The sequence below is a fragment of the Vigna unguiculata genome, chromosome 3 (genome assembly GCF_037176805.1).
Source record: "Vigna unguiculata cultivar grain cowpea cultivar isolate G323 ecotype 2 chromosome 3, ASM3717680v1, whole genome shotgun sequence".
In the NCBI taxonomy this organism is placed as follows: Eukaryota; Viridiplantae; Streptophyta; class Magnoliopsida; order Fabales; family Fabaceae; genus Vigna; species Vigna unguiculata.
This window is the reverse complement of record NC_140794.1, coordinates 52,725,868-52,749,619: the sequence shown is the minus strand read 5'-3', so window position 1 is coordinate 52,749,619 and position 23,752 is coordinate 52,725,868. Positions and strand designations below refer to the sequence as shown.

The following is a 23,752-nucleotide window of genomic DNA, read 5'->3' as shown; positions in this document are numbered from 1 at the left end:
AGTATGGTTATGCTTCGCGTCAACGGGTGAATAATGAAAAAAAAGCAATTTCTATATAAATAACATAACAAACCGATGTGAAGTAAAAGAGATTAAAATAATATTAATATGAACTAAATTAGATGATTTTTAAGTAAAATATGTATAACTATGAAAACTAAATAAATAATATACTTTTAATGACATTTTTATGTAACAAAAACTTGATTCTAGCTTTACTTTTTAACCCGTAAATCAAACTTGTTTAATCAACAGATTAAATACATTTGTTTAGTTTAAATGACCGTCATTTTAATTTTAAAAAGTAATTGATCCTAGCTATCATGTGTAGTTGATTTGTATTCATCCTTTAAATCATATCCTTGCCGACATGCACTCTACCGGTTCAGGCTTCCAGCACCAATTGGTAAAAACAACTCCTCATTCATCAATTTTTTTAAAGTATAATTAATAAATTATATATTTTTTTATAAATGGAAATAAATCTAAATTGGTATTTATTTTTTCAAAATTGATCTAAACAGAGTCCATAAACACCGTAATTCATATTCTCAAGTTTATGCAATATTATTGCTTCGAATCATCAACGATCCAAAAACACATACTAGAGATCTGTTTTGGAAATAATAATAACCATAATAATTTAAAGAGTAAGTAACACCAGCACACACCCATCATAATTAACACTTAATTTCCTTTGTATTCTTTTTCTCGCAGTGCTTTTCTTTCTTTGTGAGATTGCTGAAGAGAGAAAAGCAAAATCGAATTATCGAAAGAATTGAATTGGATTCATTGACAGAGTGAAGCGTTCCACAAATCTGAGGTGCACATTGCATTGTGGTTGATTTGTGAGAATGGCGCCAGTATCGGCTCTCGCAAAGTACAAGCTAGTGTTCTTGGGCGATCAGTCCGTTGGGAAAACCAGCATTATCACTCGCTTCATGTACGACAAATTCGACAACACGTATCAGGTTTTCTTCTTTCAGATCCGATCGTACTTTTGTTATTTATAGCCCAATCTTTCTCCATTCTTTATAAAATCAAGAGATCACGGTTTTACTTTGGGATGGGATATGATCATTACAGTTGGGAGAGGATTGGTGATATTTATCGAATTTAGCTTCGTTGTTTGTTTTTAAGAAAATCTTAGTTCAACGACGCCAATGTGATTTGAGATGTGGAATTATTTTTACCATTCGGCTTTTGACCTTTTGAGTTTTACCATTTCCCCCTCTTTCCAATACTGATTAGCATGCAGAAATTTGTGATAATTTTCATCCCAAAATTTGGTGCCTAATGCAATTGTGATTTTTATATGTTTATGATGAATTATACGATTCCATGGGAGGAATTAGCATAGGGAGGAGAGAAACAGAAAACAGTTTCTAGTGTAGCACATGTCTCAACAACTTGAGCTATACGGAGGTCAAATACTTAAGTTTCGTAGTAAATTACTTGTAAATAGAAAAAACTAGGCACTAAAAGTAATCTGTCCCTTAACTGGTTCATTGCGTCTGTTACTTAACCTCTGTAGCACCAGTAATGCTGCTTACACATTCTGAGCAGATATAATTGTAGACATTCACTGAGTTCTTTACATTTTTCTTGCATTATGTTTTATGCATATTCTTTACATTGTAGACATTGACTTCCAACACCATTTTTCCAAATTGAGTCGTTTACAATTTTACAGTTCTCAAAACTTATTTTTCCTTTTGTAAAACAGGCTACAATCGGTATTGACTTCCTGTCAAAAACTATGTATCTTGAAGATCGAACTGTTAGACTGCAGTTGTGGTAAGATGTTACTTGATCATTTTTTAAAACTCTACTCTGAAGTGTAAGGAATATTTGCGATGAAAAAAAATTGTGGGAAGGGATGAAAAAGTTGCTTCGTCTAGATTTAAGGGAAGCGCAGAAGGGGAATGGCAATATTTTTTCAATCTAATTTTGGCGTTCCTCATTCAGATAAAGCCATACTGGAATACTAAATTTTGGAATCCTGTAGAGTGAGTAAAGATAACTTCCCTGCAAATAAGGGGCAAACAGTGTCTCCCTCCCGTCCCTTTCGTAATCAACTTCCAACAAATCCTAAAATATGCAAATTACTTAACTGTGCACACATCATAATTTGATGTTTATGTTGTTTCTTTTGTATGTTATCTTTTATTTTAATTTATTTCAAAGAATTATTTGCTATACCAGAAAGTGCATTAGTGAAGATGTGATATTTTATCATTGCTAACATTTTGCTTTCTTCTCTGAAAAATTTAGAGCAAATTACATGGACATTTCTTCTGATTGACCAATATTACACTTTTACCCATCCATTTTTGAGACCACAAAAAGCCATCTGAATTCAATATTGCCATGGCAGTCTCACCCTTGTTTCGTCAGGGATCTGTTTCCATGAATATAAGGTCGTCATGTGAGGTGATGCATTTGTCTTCCTCATGGTAGCTAAATTAGAAAACAGGAATGTCCGGTTAGTATTAAAGAAATCTCCAAAAGTGACACACCCTAACTTGATTTGAGGAGTTATATATGAATAATTTTAGACATGAAAATGCATTAAACAGATATTTTTCGGTATGAAAATGCATTAAACGGACATCTAAAACTCATGTGATAACTTTACGTTAACAGACACAACCTCAGAAGGAATAGAGAACAGTGAGTGTCCAGCATTATAAAGTAAAAAAAAAAAGGAAGGTGTGAGTGTAATATTACCTAAACGGGGTAAGGTCTCAGTAATTTGGTAAAAAAATTATCCATTTGACTTTCAAACTTTTTTGTCTTAATCTCATAACTTTTAGTCTCACTACAATGTCTATTTGCAATGGTTTCCAAATATTGTTTGCTCTTCTTGTGTATTCTTTTGTAATTTATAGTATAAAAGAAGGTTTTGAAGTGGATTTAAGCTAACCTGATTCTATAATCCATATTATAATCAGCAGTATTTGATTTCTTCTGCTCTTTGTATATTTGGCTTTATTTCAAATATTGACGTGCAGTGGCTAAACGGATTGAACTCAACTTGGTTGGCAGTTTTTTAGTTTCCACACAGAAGCATGACACTATTGTACTTTAATTGAATTCTTTCAAGTTTCTTTCCTCTCCAATCCTCACCTTTCTTTTCATGTGTCGCAGGGATACAGCTGGACAGGAAAGATTTAGAAGTCTTATTCCAAGCTACATTAGGGATTCATCTGTTGCTGTTATTGTTTATGACGTTGCAAGTAAGCCACATAGATGTGCTTTCTTTCACCTATTTCCTTCGCTTATAGTTTCTTGCGCATTTTCACCACAACAATTATCAATAGTTAATTATAGTTGTTTTCTTCCTTTTTTATGCCGGTTAATTAAAACGTAGATTTTGAAGAGCTCTGAGTTTTCGATTCATTATTTATTTCTTATTAGAGAAGAAGAGTTATATCTGAGAGGAAGAACATGTACTTGGCGTATTAAAAGAGAACAACAAAGTTACACCTTATTTAAGTTATTCCCTTTTCTTTCTTCGGAATGTGAGTGAAATATTTATTTTTCACATAAAGTGGGTCTAAAGGTTCCTATGGTAACTAGGTGATATTATCAGAACCAGAGCTTCTCAAAAGTAACTTTCTCTTGCGGCTGCTACTTATTATTCTTAGACAACATGAATCTCTCTGAACGATTCAAATAATTTGTGCATAGGTCGCCAGACTTTCCTAAACACACCAAAGTGGATAGAAGAGGTGCGCAGTGAAAGAGGCAGCGACGTTATTGTTGTTCTTGTTGGGAACAAAACTGATCTTGTGGACAAAAGGTAATTGCTAATCAATGGCAGACTGACTTCGTCAGATACTTTATATGGGCCTGTTGCATGACATGGCTCTTTTATCCGCAATCATCTATGACCTATTTCATGTTCATTTTGGCTAATTACTAATTCAGCACTAACGGAAACTTTGGGCTAGTTTAGTAAAGAAGATATTGTTTTGATCAAGGAAAGTACACCTGCACAAATAATCATGTGGGATGAGTCTCAGAACAATACTTTGAGCAATAGATGGAAGTTAATAAAAATTGGTCAATCATATAAAAGATGATTAGTGTTTCGTGGTTAAATGAGTTATGAATTGTCTGTACATACGTGGAAAAGTTACGGTGCCACTGTTCCCAGCCTTGAATAGTTCCTTGAGTTTTTTTTTTTTTTTTTTTTATCGGCTTCTCTTCCCTTCCATTTAACCACTACACCACCTAATCACTCCTAATAGTTCCTTGAGAATGAATGACTCACAGCAAAAGTAAGTCCACTAAGATGAAAGGAATAACAGCTCAAGCTTTAGATTAGATATAGACATCACAAACTTCTTTTGCAATGTATAAAAGACCTAGAGAAAACTAAGAATCTAGTTTGCTGACGAGTGCCTCTATTTCTTTAACATGACATTTTTGGGGCTTTATTCGGTCTCTTCTTTTCTTCAATATATTTATAAGAGAAGAGTCGGGATTTGGGCTTTTTATTAGAACTGAATTGTTTTAGCACTTAAAGTCTAAATTCCAATTCTCCTCTTGTAAGTTGTAGGAGGCCTAACATGCTATTCGTTTAAAGAATTAGAAGAACCCATACCCTTTGATAATCTAAGAAAGTGAGAACTTCATTTACTATTTTAGGCTTTAGCATGAATGGTTTAGCCCGTGAGATGCTTCTTCAATGCTCTGCATGCAGGTTTGAATGTCTTATGAACTGTTTTGCATTTCCATTCAGTAGCTTATTTCCGCCATGGCATTACTATGGTACAGTGACTAATATTTTTTCACAAATATTTAGAAATCCCCTATACGCAGGTAGTTGCCAATGAAATGCTTGACAACTCACCTTGTATCCTATTAATGCAGGAACAAAATGGTTGCCAGAATAGTGTACTTTTTACATAGTCTTTTCATTACGACTAATATTCTATAATATGACACTGCAGGCAAGTGTCTACGGAGGAGGGGGAAGCAAAGTCCCGAGAGCTGAACGTTATGTTTATTGAAGCTAGTGCAAAAGCGGGCTTCAATATAAAGGTAAATATCTCCCTTCTTTGCCATAAATATTTAACAAGTATCAGCTTGAAATTATGTAGAAAAGAAAAATGTTATGCTCACCACTCGGTAGTGAGAAGCGTGTATTTTATTTTATATTTTAATAATTTTCTTGTGTAAAGCCAATGTTGCTTTGAATGAGATGTTTTAAATGGTTCAAATGGGGGATAGTTGATAAAAACCCCTCCAGACAATGGTTTTAGGCGTCATTTCCGATTGAGTTGAGATATGTCTTTCAGAATGAATACAACAGTTGGTTTTTTCTACAAACCAACATAAAATTTTCCTGATGTTTGCTTCTTGTATGTTGGAATTTAGATATACTAGCTGCCATTTACAATATAGGTATTGCTTTATATGCCTGGTCCATACATTTTATTGTACCACTTTATCAAACCTACATTTTTAGGCCCTCTTTCGAAAAATTGCTGCTGCATTACCCGGAATGGAGACACTATCTACCACAAAACAGGAAGATATGGTCGACGTGAACCTGAGGTCTTCTGGTAACCATGATTCCCAATCTGAGTCGGATGGATGTGCTTGCTAAATGTGCCTTGTCCTAAAGTTTTGTATCTTTCTGCTTCACGCTATTTATTTTGGAATGTATTTGCCTGAGTTCTGTAAAGATTTATCAGTCCTTACGACTTAAACAACTTTATGTGAGAAAAATTACTAAAAACAAGTGGAGAGGTAGCAAGGAAAGAACTAATATTACACATATCATTGGTTAGTTGGTTATTCATTATTGTTTGGTTTGACTAAAAGACAGAAGTTGTCATTGACGCATTTACCTTCTACTGTTCTTTATCATAATTATGAAAGCTAGCTAGGAATGTATTCAAATTTAGAAGAATGTATTACCCAAATTTTAGTATTACCCAAATTTTAGTATTACCCCACAGTACTTCAAAAGAATAATAATGTATTGCCCCGACTTTAGTTAGTCTGTGAAATTATAAGCCCTGTTCATTTTAGTTTATTTTATTTAATTTCACAAAAATATCTATTCACTTTAATGTAAAAAATGTGCATTGTATTTTGTAGAGATAAAAACTAAAATGAAACCTTTTTTGCAAACAGAAGATGAAAGTATCAGGCTTTTCACTACTAGAAGAAGGAATTATTCTTTTTTTAGCAAGGTTAACATTCTCGCACACCTTACATAAGTTGAACTTTATTAAAAGTTAGTTATTTCTGTGGATCTCACTTATAAATGATGAGAAACAGAGTTATTAAGTATGAAATGAGGGTTATTAAACTTTGATATTATAGATCTAGCGTTTCTTTTCATTTTTAGTTGGGTATACTAATAGGTATCCCTCCCACGATGTTAGAGACTGTCTAGAACTACTAAGTGTGAGTGTGTTATGTCCGTCTTTGGTTTATCTTTAAAGTTTAGAGTAATAATAATACTTTAACATACAATCAATTTGTATACTCATTTCACATTATCTTCATCACCTTACACTCTTTTTTTTTCTTTATAAATATAAAAATTCGCTTTTTTATACCATCAATGTCAAAAAAAAGTTTTTTTTTTCAAATGATCTTTTTCAATGAATTCTTTTTATAAAAAAAACATTCATTTGACTTTTATAGTAGCAATAAAATAGTCATACAAAAAATAAACTTTTGTATTTGTAAAAAAGTAAACTTTTATATTTGTAAATGAATAAAAAAGTTGTGAGGATAATATTAAATGAGTGGAAAAATTTGTTGAATGTCAAAGTATTATTGTTTTATCTTCATTTTAATCGAGACTATTGTTATGCACCAAAGGTGTGATTCGCTTTTCCTTCGGGCTAGAGTTTGTGTTGGTTGTAGACTACCACGACCGACGGTAACGGCAGTATATAGGGCATACCAGATCTTCCGCCATTGTCATGGATCTCGAAATCTTAAAGGATTACTCAATTGGTTTATCACAGACATCTTTACCTCAAAGTTCACATTCAGAGTTATAAATTTAACATATAAATGTTATAAAACTTTTTCATCGTAACCTGCTGATATAATAGCATGTAGGACTCTTGAATTTTAAATAAAATTTCGAGTCGTAAGAATATAAAATAAGTTTTTATTTCAAAAGTAATTATTTTTAATAAGTTGCAAAAAAAATTATATTAGTTAGATTTTATAATATTCTTTTATTAGATTAAAAATTATAATGAGATGTTAAAACTTATGTAATATAATGAGACTAAATTATGACATCAGCCTTGGCATGAAGATAGTTTAAAATGATATTCACTACTCTATTATATAAATACGCTAAGTTGAATATCTCGCTCGACCATCATTTCTTAGCCTCAGGTGTATATAACAGGAAGAAAGAAATTGATGGAAATGTTTGATGGGCAAAGCATGACTATGAGTATATTATATTAAGATTAAAAAATATTATTTTCCTAAGATTTTTAACGTATAAAATTGAATAAACTTTCTCCATTTTATTTTAAAAAGGGTAAAGTTATATATATTTAGTGTTTCTTTGTAAGTTAACGGGCAACACAGAAAAATGGAGGAGGAAAGCAGAATGTAATGTTAATTCCTAAAGGAAATGGCAGTTAGGGGGAAACAGGAGCAAGTGCTGTTTGCGGCACTGGAGTCATGGAAGGAGGTGCAGGAGTTGAGCCAGCTTTTGGTCCAACTGGTCGTTTCTGGCCTCTCCCAACACCCTCTCTTCGCCACCTCAGCCATCAAGAAACTGTGTTCCCATTCCCACACTCTCCCACGCGCCACTTCCTTTTTCGACCATCTCCACCACCCCGATGCGTTTCACTGCAACACCATCATCCGCGCCTACACTCGTTTGCCCGATTTCCCTGCTGCTCTCAGCTTCTACTACCACAGAATGCTCGCCCGTTCCGTCCTTCCCAACCACTACACGTTCCCCCTCTTGATCAAACTTTGTACCGACATTGGTTCGCTCCGAGAAGGGCTGAAGGATCATGCCCGGATTATTAAATTCGGCTTCGGGCATGATTTGTTCGCCCGGAATTCGCTGATTCGGATGTACTCTGTTTTTGGCAGAGTAACACTTGCCCGGATGCTGTTTAACGAATGTTCTAGGTTGGATTTGGTTAGTTATAACTCCATGGTTGATGGATATGTGAAGAATGGGGAAATTGGTGCCGCTCGCCAGTTGTTTGATGAAATGCCTGAGAGGGATGTTTTAAGTTGGAATTGCATGATTGCGGGGTATGTGGGGGTTGGAGATTTGGATACTGCTAATGAGCTGTTTGAGACAATGCCTGAGAGGGATGTTATTTCTTGGAATTGCATGATTGATGGGTGTGCCAAGGTTGGGAATGTTTCTCTGGCTGTTGAGTTTTTCAATCGGATGCCTGCGTCTGTTAAGAATGTGGTTTCGTGGAATTCCATGTTGGCGATGCATGCACGTGTGAAGAATTATGATGAGTGTTTGAGGCTGTTTGGGAGAATGATGGAAGGAAGAGAGTTAATGCCGAATGAGGCTACCTTAGTGAGTGTGCTCACGGCATGTGCGAGTTTAGGGAGGCTTGGTATTGGCACGTGGGTTCATTCTTTTATCAGAAGTAACAACATTAAGTCTGATGTCTTGCTTTCTACATGTCTGCTGACAATGTATGCAAAATGCGGGGCTATGGATTTGGCCAGGGATGTTTTTCATGAGATGCCGGTCAGAAGCGTTGTGTCATGGAACTCTATGATCATGGGGTATGGATTGCATGGGAATGGGGACAAAGCTCTTGAACTGTTCTTGGAGATGGAGAAGGAGGGTATGCAACCAAATGATGCCACTTTTATCAGTGTGTTATCTGCATGTACGCATGCCGGAATGGTCATGGAGGGTTGGTGGTACTTTGATCTTATGCGTCGAGTTTACAAAATTGAGCCCAAGGTTGAACATTATGGTTGCATGGTTGATCTTCTGGCTCGAGCTGGTTTGGTGGAAAATTCAGAAGAGCTTATAAGGAAGGTGCCTTTGAAGGCTGGATCTGCAATATGGGGAGCTCTACTGTCTGGTTGTACGAACCACTTTGACTCGGAGCTTGGAGAGATTGTAGCTAAGAGACTCATTAAGTTGGAGCCACAGGATATTGGCCCTTATATTTTGCTTTCAAATATGTATGCTGCTCAAGGGAGATGGGATGACGTTGAACATGTAAGATTGATGATAAAAGAGAAGGGGTTACAGAAAGCAGCAGCATCCAGCTTGGTTCATCTCGAAGACTTTGATTCTAAATATTTTGTTAAGAATAATTCAGGCTATAGGAAAAGGATTATGTACTCGATGTTGAGTGAATTAGGAACGCAGATGAAATTATCCGTTGGGCACTCAATTAAGGAAGATAATATCATACCTAGTTAAAGAGCAGAGTCTCTATTTCAAACACTACTGAGAGAGAAGCAGTGCGAGTTAAGAAATGAGACATGTTATTGATATCAAGGAAAAAGATACCATAACACATAATAGCAGATGGCACTAAAAACGATGTGTTGCGGGATGGAGATTCTACGATTGTCCGGATTGGTTCCAACGAAGGCTTTAGGTCTCTGAATTTTCTGGTGAATGATAATTCATTTATTTGATGAAAATGCTCCTTGTCTGGGATGATTAAGTGACTTTGATAAATATCAATCCATAAAATCCACAGCAGAGAATAAATATTTGTAAGATGGATTGTGAAGATGGGATGCATAAGAAGATTTTATCGACTTTGTTTCGCAAGTGACAGTTCTTACCAGGCAAGAAAGTTGGGTCGTATGGTGCATATATGAAATAGAACATTAAGGAAAGCCAGGAACTGGTCGTAGGATGAGAGAATGATATATCTCTCCAATACAGGGAACACTCCCACATACAAAGAGCATCTATAAAGTACTTGTATTTATCTTGTCTCAAAGATACAAACGAGGATTCAAGACTACGTCTTCACTATTTCCTTAAGGTTGATATCTACATATCTTTCTGTTCAAATGCATGTAATTTTTACATTTTCTTTATTATATTCAATGCTGTATAATAGTTTATTTGATATACTCTTGGAAATTCCATGACAGTGAATATTTGCTTAAGCCTTCAAATCTCTGTCTCTCTGCCCACACAAACGCCGGTGCTAGTGCCTTTGTTGTTGGGGGAAGAGCTGGCAAACTACGAAATAGTTGGAGGAATTGTTTTGAGTGTATTAATTATTATTTTGGGAAAGTTCATTTATGCTCCTATTGTATAGTCATTTGTCAGTACTATATTTGCTCCATAAATTGTTAACTTGTTTGAGAGAAATGAAAGCATCACTCCAAATTTAAGCTACTTGACTTTCCAACATCCAAAGTTAGTCAGGATGCTAGTCATACTATTTGTAAACCATTAAAATGAAATTTATTCCATTTATTAATATTTCATGGCTTATTTTTGCATGTGGAGTTGTAATGACTGAATCTTTTCTTGGATATTTAGCGACAACCTTGATTATTTCCTGTCTCAAAATATTGATATTCGTCTGTTCACCTTGTGATTGATTATTGGTATGACAAGCTCAGTGTCTCAATTGTTGATCAATTGAAAGCTGCAGAGAAACTAAATGACATTTCAAAACGCTTGTGAATATGATCGAGATATTTTAAACATGAAATATCCAGGGAATAGGGTGACATGCTATGCTACAGTAAGATCACAGAATGTCCTCCGTCCTTGCTACTTCGGAGAAAAACAAATTATTGGAGGGCAATTAAATAGGGTAAATGGATTGAACTCACTTTACTTAACTTATTTTTTATTTCGTTACAAAGCAGATTAATAAATCATTAATTTTCTGCTTCTATTGGTTCACTTGTACACCTAAGTCGTAGGTTTCTTCGGCCTTCCAGTCTTGTGGAATGTTATTAACCGGAACGACCCATGATTCGTCTCCCTCTTCTTCATCACTAAACAACATCCTCAAAGCCAAAGGTCCACTTGGTGGCGCGGTGGTGGTCCATACTGCCCCATGACTCCGATCCAGTAACTTGCACACAAAGTTCTCAGTCTGCACTCAACAAAAAGATATTACAGTCATCACACTGGTTCATCCTTTTAAATTAAATATTCAATTTTAGCCATGGTCTTGATTAAATTACATATTCAAAGATTTGATAAAATTGCTGATTAACTATGACCACGGGAAGGATAAAGCATACCTCACAAAGTTGCACAGCAGTTATGTCTCTACTTCCTTGTTGAAACCATAAGACAAAAGCCAAATAGTGAGGGTTGTTGCTACTCTGATGTATCTTAACTGTAATGTTTTTGCCTGGGTAGCTGCATGAAACCCTGCAAATAACAACAGAGGCCTAGTTCAGTCTCTTTAATTTATTGACATTCTACCTATAATTAAAGAAAATGTAGTAGTTGATGCAGACATGAATTAAAAAGATAATTATCTGACCTTCTATATTCAATATCAACTATGCCAAGAGCTAATAGAGAAGCAGCTGCATCCTTGTTGATAGCCATCCCACCAAAAGCTCGTTGGCTAAGAATGAAATCAGTGTTAGCACTAGAACCTTGGTCAGTTATTACTATCGTCACACCATTTCCTGAGCAATAAGCACTATTGCTACATCTCACCTGGCCATAGACTCAAAGTAAAACATAATGAGAAATATTACAATAAACTATAATATAATGTATACTGTTATATATATATATATATATATATATATATATATATATATATATATATATATATATATATATATATATATATATATATATATATATATATGCATGGTCATGTAACTAAATATGTAGCTTGATGAGAACTCACCTGGTAACAGGCACCGCAGCCAACACCATTTCGATAAAGATCAGAAGCAGCTGATACATCCCCACCATTAACAGTGGCACCAAAGGAACCAAATCCACATGCACCAACTGCATTAAGTTATAAGAACATTCATTTATGTTAGAAAAATCTCATTACATCTTTGGCGTTTGGTGGTGTTCAATCATTTTAATTTTCTTACCATCTGTGCCATTTTCTGCAGAGTTTGGGTAATATGCTGCACGAGATTGAAGGAAGGAAGTATCTGCCAGAGTTTGCATGAAAAGAAAGGTGGCAAGAAGAGGACACAAAAGAGAAAGAGCCATGTGTAGGACAGAATTATATAAGACTGAAAGCAAGCAATTAAGATAAGAAGACAAAGACAAACTTAGTGATGAATGAGGGAACCGAATTTCTCCTATTTATAGAGAATTTGGTCAGTGTTACCAACTTTGACATTCCAAATGTGTAGAGTAAAAGTATTCAGATTTTGAATAAGAGAACTTTTGCTACCTTACGTTGTCTCAGTTACTTGGTTAGACTACTTGCTGTTTGTCTTAATTTGACGAGTAAAACCACTTTAATTCTTGTATAAAATTAGGATTTGACTACTAATGAAATTCATAAAAGTACAGAGTGAAACTTATGCGCACATTTTTCTCACTTCCACTATTTTTAATGGATGCTACAACTTATACTTGAAAAGCTTTTAATAAGCTTCATATAATACACAGTTAAAATTTATGTGAGATGTGCAAAAAGTGAAAAAGATACAATTCTTTACTCAAACAACTATTCTGATATTTGCTCTGCAATGGAAACCAATTGCTTTAAAGTACACCACAATTATGAGAACATCTACAATCACTAGATACTTTAGGTTGGTGATTCAATAATCAATGTAGAAGAAGATGGGTGACAACTTTATAATTATTTAATCCAGTGTTTCATGAGCCTATGATATCTTGAAAGTGCAACAAATTCAACAATAAAAAACAATAGCATGAATGTCGATATTACTTGGTATTTTTGTCAATGTCATGTTAATAAACGAACCTTGATATTTTGTTTTTTAATAAATAAAATAAATTCAAATAGAAATAGAAATATGTGAAATTTATTATGAAATCCACTTAAAATAAATTCAGCATTCAAAATGAGTTGGAAAGAAAAATAATAAATACTCTAAAATTATTATAATATGGAGCAGTCATAAAAGAGTTGAGAATCTAAATTTGAATTCTTGCCTATGCTCTCAGAGATTGTATAGTATGTTCTCTTTAGTCTCTTTGAATCTGCTGTGATGGGAGAGAAAAACACTAGTTCAATTGAAACTGACCTAACAAGAGGATTTCATGGATATCTTCTGTCTTTCTTAATTTAACTTGCTACATATGATACAAAGGTCGGAGAGAATTCAAGTCGAACATAGCATAGGTTGAAATATCTTTTAAATTTCAACTATTTCAATTAAGAAAGCATGTAAATTTTATATATTAATGTTATAATTTTGCACCATTTATTAAAATTAAAATAAATAAGTTATTACATATATAAAAGAATAGATATAGTATAAATTTTTATATAGACCGAAACTCTATTAATAATTAGTGATAACTGGTGATAGATGGAGTTATGAATAGTGGAAATGCTAAAATAAAAAAATTGTGTCTCAATATCCTTGAGTAATTTCATTCAGAAAGCATTGACGTTTCTTTCATTAGGAAAATTATATCTGATTTCCATTTTTTATTCATCATTTACATTCTAGACGTGATTTAGTGTGGATTATTGATTTTTTAAAAAAAATAATGATACTTTAATCTGATTTACACTAAATCACGTTAAAAAATAAGTAAAGGATGAAAGTAAAAATTTAGAACTTATAATATCATTGTCCGTTGATTATGACATATTAAAGAGAATTGACATTTGGTGACCTCACAGGTAGGCTAAAACCCAAGATTGAAATGAAGGTATGAAGTAGCCTGAATTGGAATATTAGAAGAAGAGTTGGGCATTGAGCACTGAATTTGATGACCCCACTGGCCAATTAAAGATGGCATGGTAAGAACCTTGATCTCGCCATGGAAGGTGCTTAGAAATATCCATCTAATTCAGACTCTGCTCTTATCATCTTCAGAAAATAACATTTATATTGAAACATAGAGTTGGGTTGACAGAATTGATTTTAAGGATGGTGGTGACAGAGACTGCCACCATGGACATCATCAGCCATGCCATGGACCCAGCGTGCCATTTGTAATCATTAACTTCTCCTACACTCATATCATATTTCTAAGTCTTATCGCTTCAGCTACACCTAACTTTTTCTACACAAACATCTATATACATACTATAAAGCTCAGATATTTTATCATAAACATTTAAAAGCTGTATTTCTTTTAAAACTGTGGATAAAATCCCAAGGAATGGAGTAGGACCATTCCATGGTGGTGAAGTCGTGGGTTGAGCTCGATCAAGACATAATATTCTTCCAATATGCTCCTTCAAAAGTTCTTTTCAACTTTGCCTTCTTCACTTTTTCTTTTCATTGTTTCTTTATAGGAAAAAAAAGTTCATTTTCTTAAAGGTAAAAATTAGTAACTTACTAACAAAATGGTATAAGTGCCCACCACATTTATCAATAAAAATAGGCTTAAATACATCATTGGTCTACCTCATTTTTTAAAAATGTTCAAAAAAGTCATAAATTTTTGTAAATTATGATCAATTTAGTCCATTTTTTAGACACCGTTTAAATTATTAATGGGATGTAAACAGTTACTATCGCGTGTCCACGAGTCAAGTCAACATTGTGACACATGACAATGTCAATACCATATCAAGTTAGTGTCACTGACACGTATCAAGTCAGTATCGTTGTCACGTTTCAATGTCTCGTAACTTATATTTAATTCAGTTCAAATTTTGTTCAATTTAGTCCAAATTTTCGTTATTTTTGTTCAATTCAATCCTAATTTTGTTTCTTTCCAAATTAACCAAATTTAATTTTTATATAAATGTTATACTGAAATTTTTTATTTTTATTATTATTAAAATTAACATTATATTAAATATTTCTTTCATTATTTTTATACCAAACCTAACTATACTTTTGGTAGGAAATTACTAGATTTAGTTTGATTTTTGCTACATATAAAAAATAGGGTTAAAATTAGTTTAAAATTAGAAGAAAAATTCTTCATTATTTTTAAAATTAGAAGGAAAATTCTTCATTACTTTTTAAATAATAAGCAAAATTCTTAAGCAATATTGAAATTAGAAGAAAAATTCTTCATTATTTTTAAACTAACTCTAAACCTTTTTTTACATGTAACAAACATCAAACATAAATCTAATAATTTTTTTCCAATAATATAATTATGGTTGGTTTAAAAATAATGAAAAATATTTAATGTAAATAAAAATTCCAGTTTAACATTTATATAAAGACTAAGTTTGGTCAATTTGGGGAGGGAAAAAATTGGAACTGAATTTAAAAAAGAATGAAAATTGAGATTAAATTAAACAAAATTAACGAAAATTTAGACTAAATTAAATATAAGTCACGAGACACTGACACATGACAATGATGTTGACTTGACATATGAAAGTGATATTGGTGTGACATATGGCACTAACACTGTCACGTGTCACAATACTGACTTGACACGTGGACAACTTATTTTAAAATTAAAAATTTATGAAGTGACATGTGACTATTCACCTTTCATTAATGATTTAAACAGATCTAAAAAATGACAAATTAACCGCAATTTACAAAAAATTATATCATAAAAAATATGAAGCCTCTAATAGCAAAAGTTTAATTTTGTTTGCTGTCGAATGATGCAAAAAGTTTATTTAGGTGACACAAATCAACATCACAATTATCATTTCAGCGTGATACTTAGGTTGTATTCATTTTTAATGATTTTCTTTAAGAAGGGATGAACGAGCGAGTGATTACTAAATTAACTTTCAATGATTTGAAGAGATAAAAGATGATGATTTGCATAATAATATGTTCAAATTATCATTCCTAAGTGAGGATATTTGAGGGTATGCATATCCTTTTTCCTATATTACCCTCCACTCTTTTTAAAAATGACAAGCAAGTATTTGGTATTGTAACGTGCATGAGGGAGCAGTTGTACTGGGTGGAGATGATAGAATTGGTTCCACTCCCATTTAAAATCACCACAACTGCAATTACATTTATATATGGATTCTAGAGACGAGGGAACGGATTCCCCATTTGCTGTTGGGTTTATATATATTCAAAATTAATTTTAAGATGATAAATTCACATTCATATTAAATTTACTATTTCTAATCTCTCAATCAATTAAAATTGATTTGAAAAAATCAATTCCACCGACGCTCCTAAACTTTACAAATCTGTCCACTTTTAGGTCTAAATTTCTTAAAAAAAATACAAAAACTTTACTCCTCAAATTCATCTCTGAACATATCCTTAATTTGCTTTGATGGAATTTACTCCATATTTTGTCTTTAAATGGCAACCATTCATACCAATAAATGGCCTACATCTTTGTTGAAAAGTTCATTTGAACCCATCTATTTCAAACCTCGGGAAAAAAAGAAATTATAAGATGTCAAGTGCCAATTTGTTGGCTTTTATAAGCTAGTCCAGTGTCAAGTATTAATTTCTTGGCTTTATAATAAGCTAGGTTAAAAGTAATTCCTTTAAAAAACTTTTCTCTAATGTATGTCACAATTTTGTTTACAATAATTTTCCATACATAAAAATTGTATAAACTTTTTCTTTTCCAAATTCTACTCAAATATATTTCGAATTCACAGTCGTGCTTGAATGTTTTACCACGTAATCATCACTATCTCCTTAATCATCAGCTTCTCCATGAGCATCATGTTCATCTGCTTCCACATTATTATCATCTTCTCCATACACATCATCTTCTCTCAAACATCTCTGTGCACGACATTCATCTCACACAAGACTTCTTCCTACATCCATATTAATATCAGACTCTAATGAACTAATTTTAGAGCATGTAATTAGTTTTCAATTCCTTAAACTTATCTTCTAGGTTAGTCATCATTTCCTTTCCACCAAAGTCTAAACTTAATGCTACACAATTCAAAATATTTATCACTTCCACCATAAACCATTCATTCCTATTGCAATTCTACAGTTCATCAACAAATGCTAAAAGTTTCCTTATGATGGATCATAAGAGTGAACCACATCATATGACAGAGATAACTTTAAACCATCAATTACAACTTGTATTTTAAAATTTCCAAATCAAAAGCCCTAATTACAACGTTTATTTTGAATTGCTAAATAAGAGAAACTAAACATAGAATTTAGACCAATAAAATCAATAAAAGTAATTAAAGGCGCCCTTTTATCTTCCTCACAGTATCTCTTTATGTATATGATGTGAGTTGAGGGCTTGTAGGCCTAAAGGAAAAAGGCTAAAAATAGAGAATGGAGAAGAAGCGAGCAAGAGTGTTTCTAGAGAGATAAAAAAAACGATAATATTTATTTTTAAAAAAAAGATATTAAGGTATTTTGTTGACATTATTTATGATTTATTTTAAACATATTTTTATATTGTATAAACTTATTTGTAACAATATTTTTAATGGACATCAATATTTTATTCCGTAGAGAACATGCTTTTAAACTTGGCTGAAAATTTTAATAAATACAAAAATCTAGTTATGCAAATTCACACGAATCTCAAGTTGAAAATCTACTGAAAATAATCTATTTCCTCCTAATCCAATAGTCATGGAATAATTTCATCGACTACTTTAACTTTTGTGAGAATTCATAATGTAATGTCCATATTAATTAATAATCTTGATAAAAAAAAATTGTTAAGTTAGTTCTTAAATATAATTTACCAGCCAAATTAGCCCTAAAATAGTGAAATTTTAGTCCAAAAAGATAACTAATTTGATTTCAAAAATTGCATAGTCAATCAATTTAATTCTTGCAACATGTTTAATTAATTAATTTAATGTTTAATTTGACAACTATTAACCAATTTAACCCGTCAAAAAAACCAAGTTGACTAATACATGTCAACTATTAATTAAATTTGCATACAGTTAATCAACGAGTCCTGATTCCAGAGTTTTTTTTTTTTAATTCAACAATTATATCAATGGATAACAATGAAATTAAGAATTAATTTAATATACCTCGCACACAACACAGAATTTGGAACTCTGGTACACAGCAGTGGAGCTCTGAATCGAGATCAGCGTAAGCATAAAAAATATCAACAAATGGAATATTTCATGCGAATAATAATAAGCAGGATCCATCATCTAATTCTTTTTATCCCGACCAACAAACAGCTTCAATCTCATCCCTTGCTGACCTGTATAACTCTAACCTCTTGGCACATTGCTGTCTCCTTTCCATCAACTCAGAATTTTCACCCAGCAACTGTGCAAGTTCCCTTTCCTGAAAAATAAACAGAAAAATATTAGTCGAGAATATTTCCATCTCTCTTGACGTTGTATATCAAGATATCTGATCCTGTGAAATTTTCAATATTTAGCAGTAGTTCAAGCACCCAATGCCCCATATCCATAGATGTTTGATCCTAAGTTAGGTATGATATACGTATACCTCCTTTTTTCCCAGTTGTGCGTAAAAATGGTCTAGTAAAGATCTCTTAGCCTCCCTCACTTGACAATGAACCACGGCCTTTGGAATGGAATGTCTCAACGTTTCTGACACCATACCGACATAAGATGAAACATTGGAACCAATTCTCTGGAAGTGTCCCTCAGCATACTGTTCTACAGAGGAGGGAGCTGGATTCTTTCCCTTCTCAGCTTCCTGAGGGAGTTTACGGAAGAAATCAACCGTGATGTAGGATGATTCCATTTCCACCAGCCGTAACGTTGTCTTCCTACTGTCTTCACGAAATCTCTCTAATGCCTCATTAGCTGATGCTGCTACTTCGGCTTGAAGAGTTGGAAACCGCCTCAATTCCTACAATCATTGTCATTTAAATAAAAGCATGTTACTTCATTCACCCCATCAGCAACAAAAAAATAAAATAAAATAAAATAAAATAACTCAAACCTGTGTTTCTGCGATTGACTTCCTCAATAGTTCCTTAAGTACGGAATGAACCTGCCACAAATATAGCATATAGTATAAGAATTAGGAAATACCAGTAGCTAACTAAGTATAGTCAGGATTGAAGTTAGTTCCAAAGAAAGCATAAAACAAAGATCAAATATAAACAAAGATCAAATAAAGCAAATTACTTCCGATCGAAGAATAGAACTAAATCAAACAATCTAAGGCAAAAGCACTTACAGCATCCACGGAAGCTTGCGCGGGACCTTTGAAATAGTGAAGTGAGCTCTCCAGGAGGCGCCGGTAACCTTGCTCTGGAGCGATTAAATGAGGTTGGTAACCATCTGCCTCAGAAATCACTTTTCTCACATTTTGCAACGATAAATGACGATCCAGTGGAAGCTTTCTCAGTGCAGCAGGAAGCTGGTGATCGAAAACTATATAAATTCTATCGCCTCCTGGTCGCCTAAGATAGGAAATAAAAGAAACTAGAAAAGGTCAAGAATACACAATCACGCCCAAATATTGAAAAGAAAAATACAAAAACAAAATATATGGTTGTGATTTAAGTTTCTCAACAAAGATTAAATAATCAGCTCTTCCATTCAATTATTGATATGGTCACCAGTTTGAACAGAAAATAAAACAAAAATCTTACCCTCCATCTAAATGCTCCTTAAATACTTGTTCAAATTCGCGGCATAATTCTAGAATAGTGTACAGCTGAGCCTGATAAAATTAGAGGGACAAAATTAGAAGAATTACTTCAACTTTTATATTGTAGTACACAGAAAAAAGTAAATAACTCCTCACCCCGGCATCGACAGCAACTGGTCTACCAAGGCGTGTCAACTCTGCTTCGAGCTCGTCAATGTTTCTGTTAATTAAAGATGCAACTTTTGGAAGCCGAACTCTTATCACAGACTCTAAATGCTGAAACCAAATCACTTCTATAAGTAACCAACCAAGTAAATTTTGGACAGCAGAAAAAATTTAGCAAAACAGCATGTACTTGCGACACTCAAAACTGCACGAGTCAGGTAAACAGAAACCTTGGAGAGAATCCTTGCTAGATACTCCGAGCCCATTTGGCTGGCCAAGTGTGAGTAATCAGGGCTGGTAGTGAAAAATTCACGTTCCCTCCACCGAGCAGCAATCATATCCACATTCCTATTAATATCTGCTTGAGAACGGTTTACAATTCCCACCCAAGGGTTTTGAAGTCGATAAGATCTTCCCTCAAGGACCTACAAGATGTTCAAAATGGTAACATGAAGGATGTAAAATTATTTTGTGCCCATGTCAATAAAATTCACGTAAAATCGGGACTAAGTTCATCACAGGTCAACAATACAATCTAACGAGTTTACGCCAGATTCTTACGTCCAGAGCATTTGTTCCTTTGTCCATCAAATCGAGCTTTGTTAACACACCAAACGTTCTTTCCCCTAAACATTTTGAACGTAGTATCAAGAAAACACCATAATAGCATAACAAAACAATAAAGGCATATAATTTGAATAGTTGAAGCATGACGATGTACAAAATGCATGAAGCATACCAGTAGGGTCAACTTGTCTGGAAACCTTGATGGCATCTGAAGTTGCTATATCTTGATTTGCAGGAGTAATTGCCAAAATCAAGCAATTAGGCTGCATAAACACAAAAAATGATGTGATGGACAATTTCCAAAAAGGGGCCTTAGCTGAAACAACAGTAAATCTATGAAAACGACAAATTATGTAAAATGAGAAATTAATTGGAAGGAGCAAATTCAAATTATTATCATCGTTCTGCCACACATTCAAGGTATAATATAATATTGAAAAAAGTTAAAAAGTCTCAACAACATTTAAAATTCAAAATGCTAACAACTTTTGACGAAAGAATTAATGTGACCAACAATTTCCAGTGCGTTAATCACAGGAAATGGAGAAGTAATTTAAATTAAGATAAACTTATTATATATCATCTTTCATAGGCTTTTATCCAACGTGGGACAGACAACTACTTTAAGGCAACCAAATAAGAAAAGTAAAGAAAGAGATAAGACCAAGAGAAGGTTTCTTCCTATAGTTATAAAAGCACGTCTTCAGTTACCTTGTCAACATATGAGTGAATCATGTTTTCAATGTCTTGAACAATACTTTCGGACTGTCCCTCTGAAAAAATGGAAGATCCTTGACTTGTTATTCGAAAAAAGGAAAATGATAATAAGAATCTTTGTATATTTGAGAAAAAAACAATAAAAAGAAAACATACCTACAGCAACCTTTGTCAAACCAGGCAGATCGATCAGTGTTAGATTGACGACTATCAACAACAAAATAGAAAACCTTTAATGTCACAAAAACAAAATGAAAAATTGACAATTCACATACAGACAGCAACCCCACTATAGGCAGAGGCAGCCAAGCACACGTAATTCCCTTATAAAATTAGAATGGTGGTTCCTTGATTATTATAATATTCTTCCTTCAGAATGATATTAATTCTTTACCTTATAATGCAATTCAATTATAAATACGGCACTGAGGAAAAAAACCCTGGATCGCCTATAATTTTTAAGCAATGCAAGTCACATAACTTGGTAACTATAATCTAAAAATATAGCATCAAATAAATCAATAAGTAAATAGCACATATAGCCATGAATATCAAGATTTCAGGAGACAAGGACTGATTACATATTCTCTCCCACAAAACATCAATTATGCTTCAAGACAACAAAAGAAAAACCTTTTTCTTCCCATATCCCAGAACCATGAGAGGGTTTCTAAGAATAGGAATAGTACGGTACATATCACACCAAAAAATGAAAATGTAAATATAAATATAAATTCTTTACCGTTCGGGGAATATATGCTGAGATGTATAGGAACAGGAGATATCTGCTTTGTTTTTTCAGTCAATCTATCAGTTTCATCTTCAATTTCCTTTCGAACCATAGCTATAGAAGATGAAAAGATAACGAACATCAAATTAAATATAGTTTATCTAAAACAAAAGATAGGAAAATTGCTTATCTACTTCTGAGTATTGTAAACCATATATTCAAAAAATTTCACTGGTGTCAACTTCCTTAGCATTTACCAAAAGATATAACACTTGCAGCGAATGTCATTATATCATTTTAGGCAACCAAAGAATCATGCATAGCATGTAATCAGTGTTACACGGATGATCTTTTGTAAAATGTCCTACACTATCAAAACATAATTCATGTCATCACGATTCCAGAGACCATCGGTTGAGGTTTTAAGTCTTTGATCAGGAAATGCTAATGTAGCAAGCCAAATAGAAACTAAGATATTGTGTGTTGATGAAAAACATGCAGTTGCGAGACACAATATTTAGCAACCAATGCAAAAAACAAAGAATTAAACCTGAAAGGATGACAGATCAGCAAGAAAAAAAAGAAAAAAAAATTCAAAGATAAAACAGGCTACAAACACTTCACTACATTACAGATTACATAGTTTGAAAAGAAAGAAAGAAAGGCATGCATGCAGAGTTTGCAATGTGTAGTCTAAGGAACTCTTATTTCCAGAATCTTGAAATGGGGAATAAAAAACAAATATCATTTGCATGAGAAGCAAGAAGACGTACAGAAATCAGTAAAGCGTTTCTTAGGCAAGTGCAGAAACTCCGCATAATCCTGTAGTCCCTGCTCTATTTTGTACAGCTGCAGCACCAAAGGCCTTCGCGTCACAATCCCTAAAAAATGACGAAAAACTTAAATTACACAAGCAAGATTCACACAGAAAACGATAAATGAATTTATCTTTCAAAAGATCCAACAATTTCCCTCTCCTAACCAAACATCACAAATCAGAATAGAACACAGAAATTAGTAATCAGAGAATGAACGGTTAAAGATATAAGAATAAAGAACCTGAACCCCGCGGAAGAAAATCGCGGCCAACAATGCTCTCCAGAACCGAAGACTTTCCAGAACTCTGCATTACGTAAAAGACTTAAAATGAGTAGCGCATAGAGCGAAATTGATAGAAAGGGGAAGAATGGAAGAAGCGAGAAGAACGAACCTGGCCGCCGACTACGGCAACGGAGGGAAGGGCTTCCCAGAGTGTAGGCAAAGCGGCGCCGGCGCCGTGGTCGCCGAGAACCGTACAGGCGCGCTGAATTCGGTTGACAAGTGCGATCAAGGTGTCCATTGGTTGGTTGGGCGAGGGAAGGAGTGAGAGTGAGAGTGAGAGTGAAGGTGTGGAAGTGGAAGAGCGAAAGAGGAGTAGTAGAGGAAGGAGGAAGACGAAGAGAGGAATGAGAAGAAGGGAAGCTATTTTTGTTGTTTGTGTGTTTTCCGTTACGTGCTTACGCTTTTCTGAGAGAATATTTTTAAAATTTGGAAGAGAGTTGGGATGATGGACCACGTAAGGGAGAGGCGTCCTATATAGTGGACTTGCGATGTCGCTATTGGCTTCGCAGCTCAACTTTCCGTTCCTCTTTCTTCCGTTTTTTCGTATCAGTCAATTCCTTTTTATTATTTTCACACTCTCTCACTGAGAGCTTTTGAACATGCTATATTGATATATATTCAATCAAATAATTACATTAGGATATTATTATTTTAATATCAACAAAATTTTCTATAAACTTTACTTCTATTACTTTATTCTTTAATTTTTCATAAATAAAAAAATTAAGTTTTTTAATGATCAACATACTTCTAAAAATAGATTTTCAACTAGTATAATTAGTGTTAAAAAACATTTTCCTTAAGAAAACGCCTTCTTTCATTTATCTGTATCTTTTTTATTATATTATATTA

General features: G+C 33.6%; 3 protein-coding genes and 1 pseudogene across 7 annotated transcripts; 2 read left to right on the top strand and 2 right to left on the bottom strand.

Moving 5' to 3' along the window:
- Positions 1 to 517: 517 nt before the first annotated feature.
- Positions 518 to 5,811, top strand: LOC114176554 (ras-related protein RABH1b-like). Of its 2 annotated transcripts, XM_028061629.2 has the most exons (7): positions 518 to 650; positions 800 to 971; positions 1,727 to 1,797; positions 3,151 to 3,239; positions 3,694 to 3,805; positions 4,962 to 5,052; positions 5,480 to 5,811. In XM_028061629.2, the coding sequence occupies exons 2-7, from the start codon at positions 855 to 857 to the stop codon at positions 5,618 to 5,620; spliced, it is 621 nt and encodes a 206-aa protein (XP_027917430.1). In that variant the 5' UTR covers positions 518 to 650; positions 800 to 854; the 3' UTR covers positions 5,621 to 5,811. The 2 variants fall into 2 exon arrangements, with proteins under 2 accessions (XP_027917430.1, XP_027917428.1); XM_028061627.2 differs by lacking the exon at positions 518 to 650 and having other exon boundaries at positions 662 to 971.
- A 1,639-nt stretch (positions 5,812 to 7,450) lies between these two features.
- On the top strand, positions 7,451 to 10,833 carry LOC114179459 (pentatricopeptide repeat-containing protein At3g29230 pseudogene; annotated as a pseudogene). 3 transcript variants are annotated; one of them, XR_014994022.1, is made up of 2 exons: positions 7,451 to 10,007; positions 10,699 to 10,833. The product of XR_014994022.1 is annotated as a pentatricopeptide repeat-containing protein At3g29230 pseudogene, transcript variant X3 (transcript). The 3 variants fall into 3 exon arrangements; XR_014994020.1 differs by having other exon boundaries at positions 10,600 to 10,764; XR_014994021.1 differs by lacking the exon at positions 10,699 to 10,833 and adding an exon at positions 10,120 to 10,531.
- On the bottom strand, positions 10,627 to 12,276 carry LOC114179460 (expansin-like B1). The gene is made up of 5 exons (XM_028065808.2): positions 12,064 to 12,276; positions 11,865 to 11,971; positions 11,484 to 11,665; positions 11,236 to 11,368; positions 10,627 to 11,084 (listed from the first exon to the last, which is right to left on the bottom strand). Exons 1-5 carry the CDS (start codon positions 12,185 to 12,187, stop codon positions 10,878 to 10,880), a joined length of 753 nt encoding a protein of 250 aa, XP_027921609.1. The 5' UTR covers positions 12,188 to 12,276; the 3' UTR covers positions 10,627 to 10,877.
- Positions 12,277 to 18,029: 5,753 nt separating this feature from the next.
- On the bottom strand, positions 18,030 to 23,344 carry LOC114176636 (phragmoplastin DRP1E-like). Its single transcript, XM_028061743.2, has 15 exons — positions 23,010 to 23,344; positions 22,859 to 22,922; positions 22,573 to 22,680; positions 21,812 to 21,913; positions 21,226 to 21,276; positions 21,064 to 21,125; positions 20,525 to 20,615; positions 20,347 to 20,411; positions 20,016 to 20,210; positions 19,777 to 19,896; positions 19,622 to 19,692; positions 19,204 to 19,429; positions 18,964 to 19,014; positions 18,502 to 18,870; positions 18,030 to 18,333 (listed from the first exon to the last, which is right to left on the bottom strand). The coding sequence occupies exons 1-15, from the start codon at positions 23,136 to 23,138 to the stop codon at positions 18,205 to 18,207; spliced, it is 1,833 nt and encodes a 610-aa protein (XP_027917544.1). The 5' UTR covers positions 23,139 to 23,344; the 3' UTR covers positions 18,030 to 18,204.
- Positions 23,345 to 23,752: the final 408 nt, after the last annotated feature.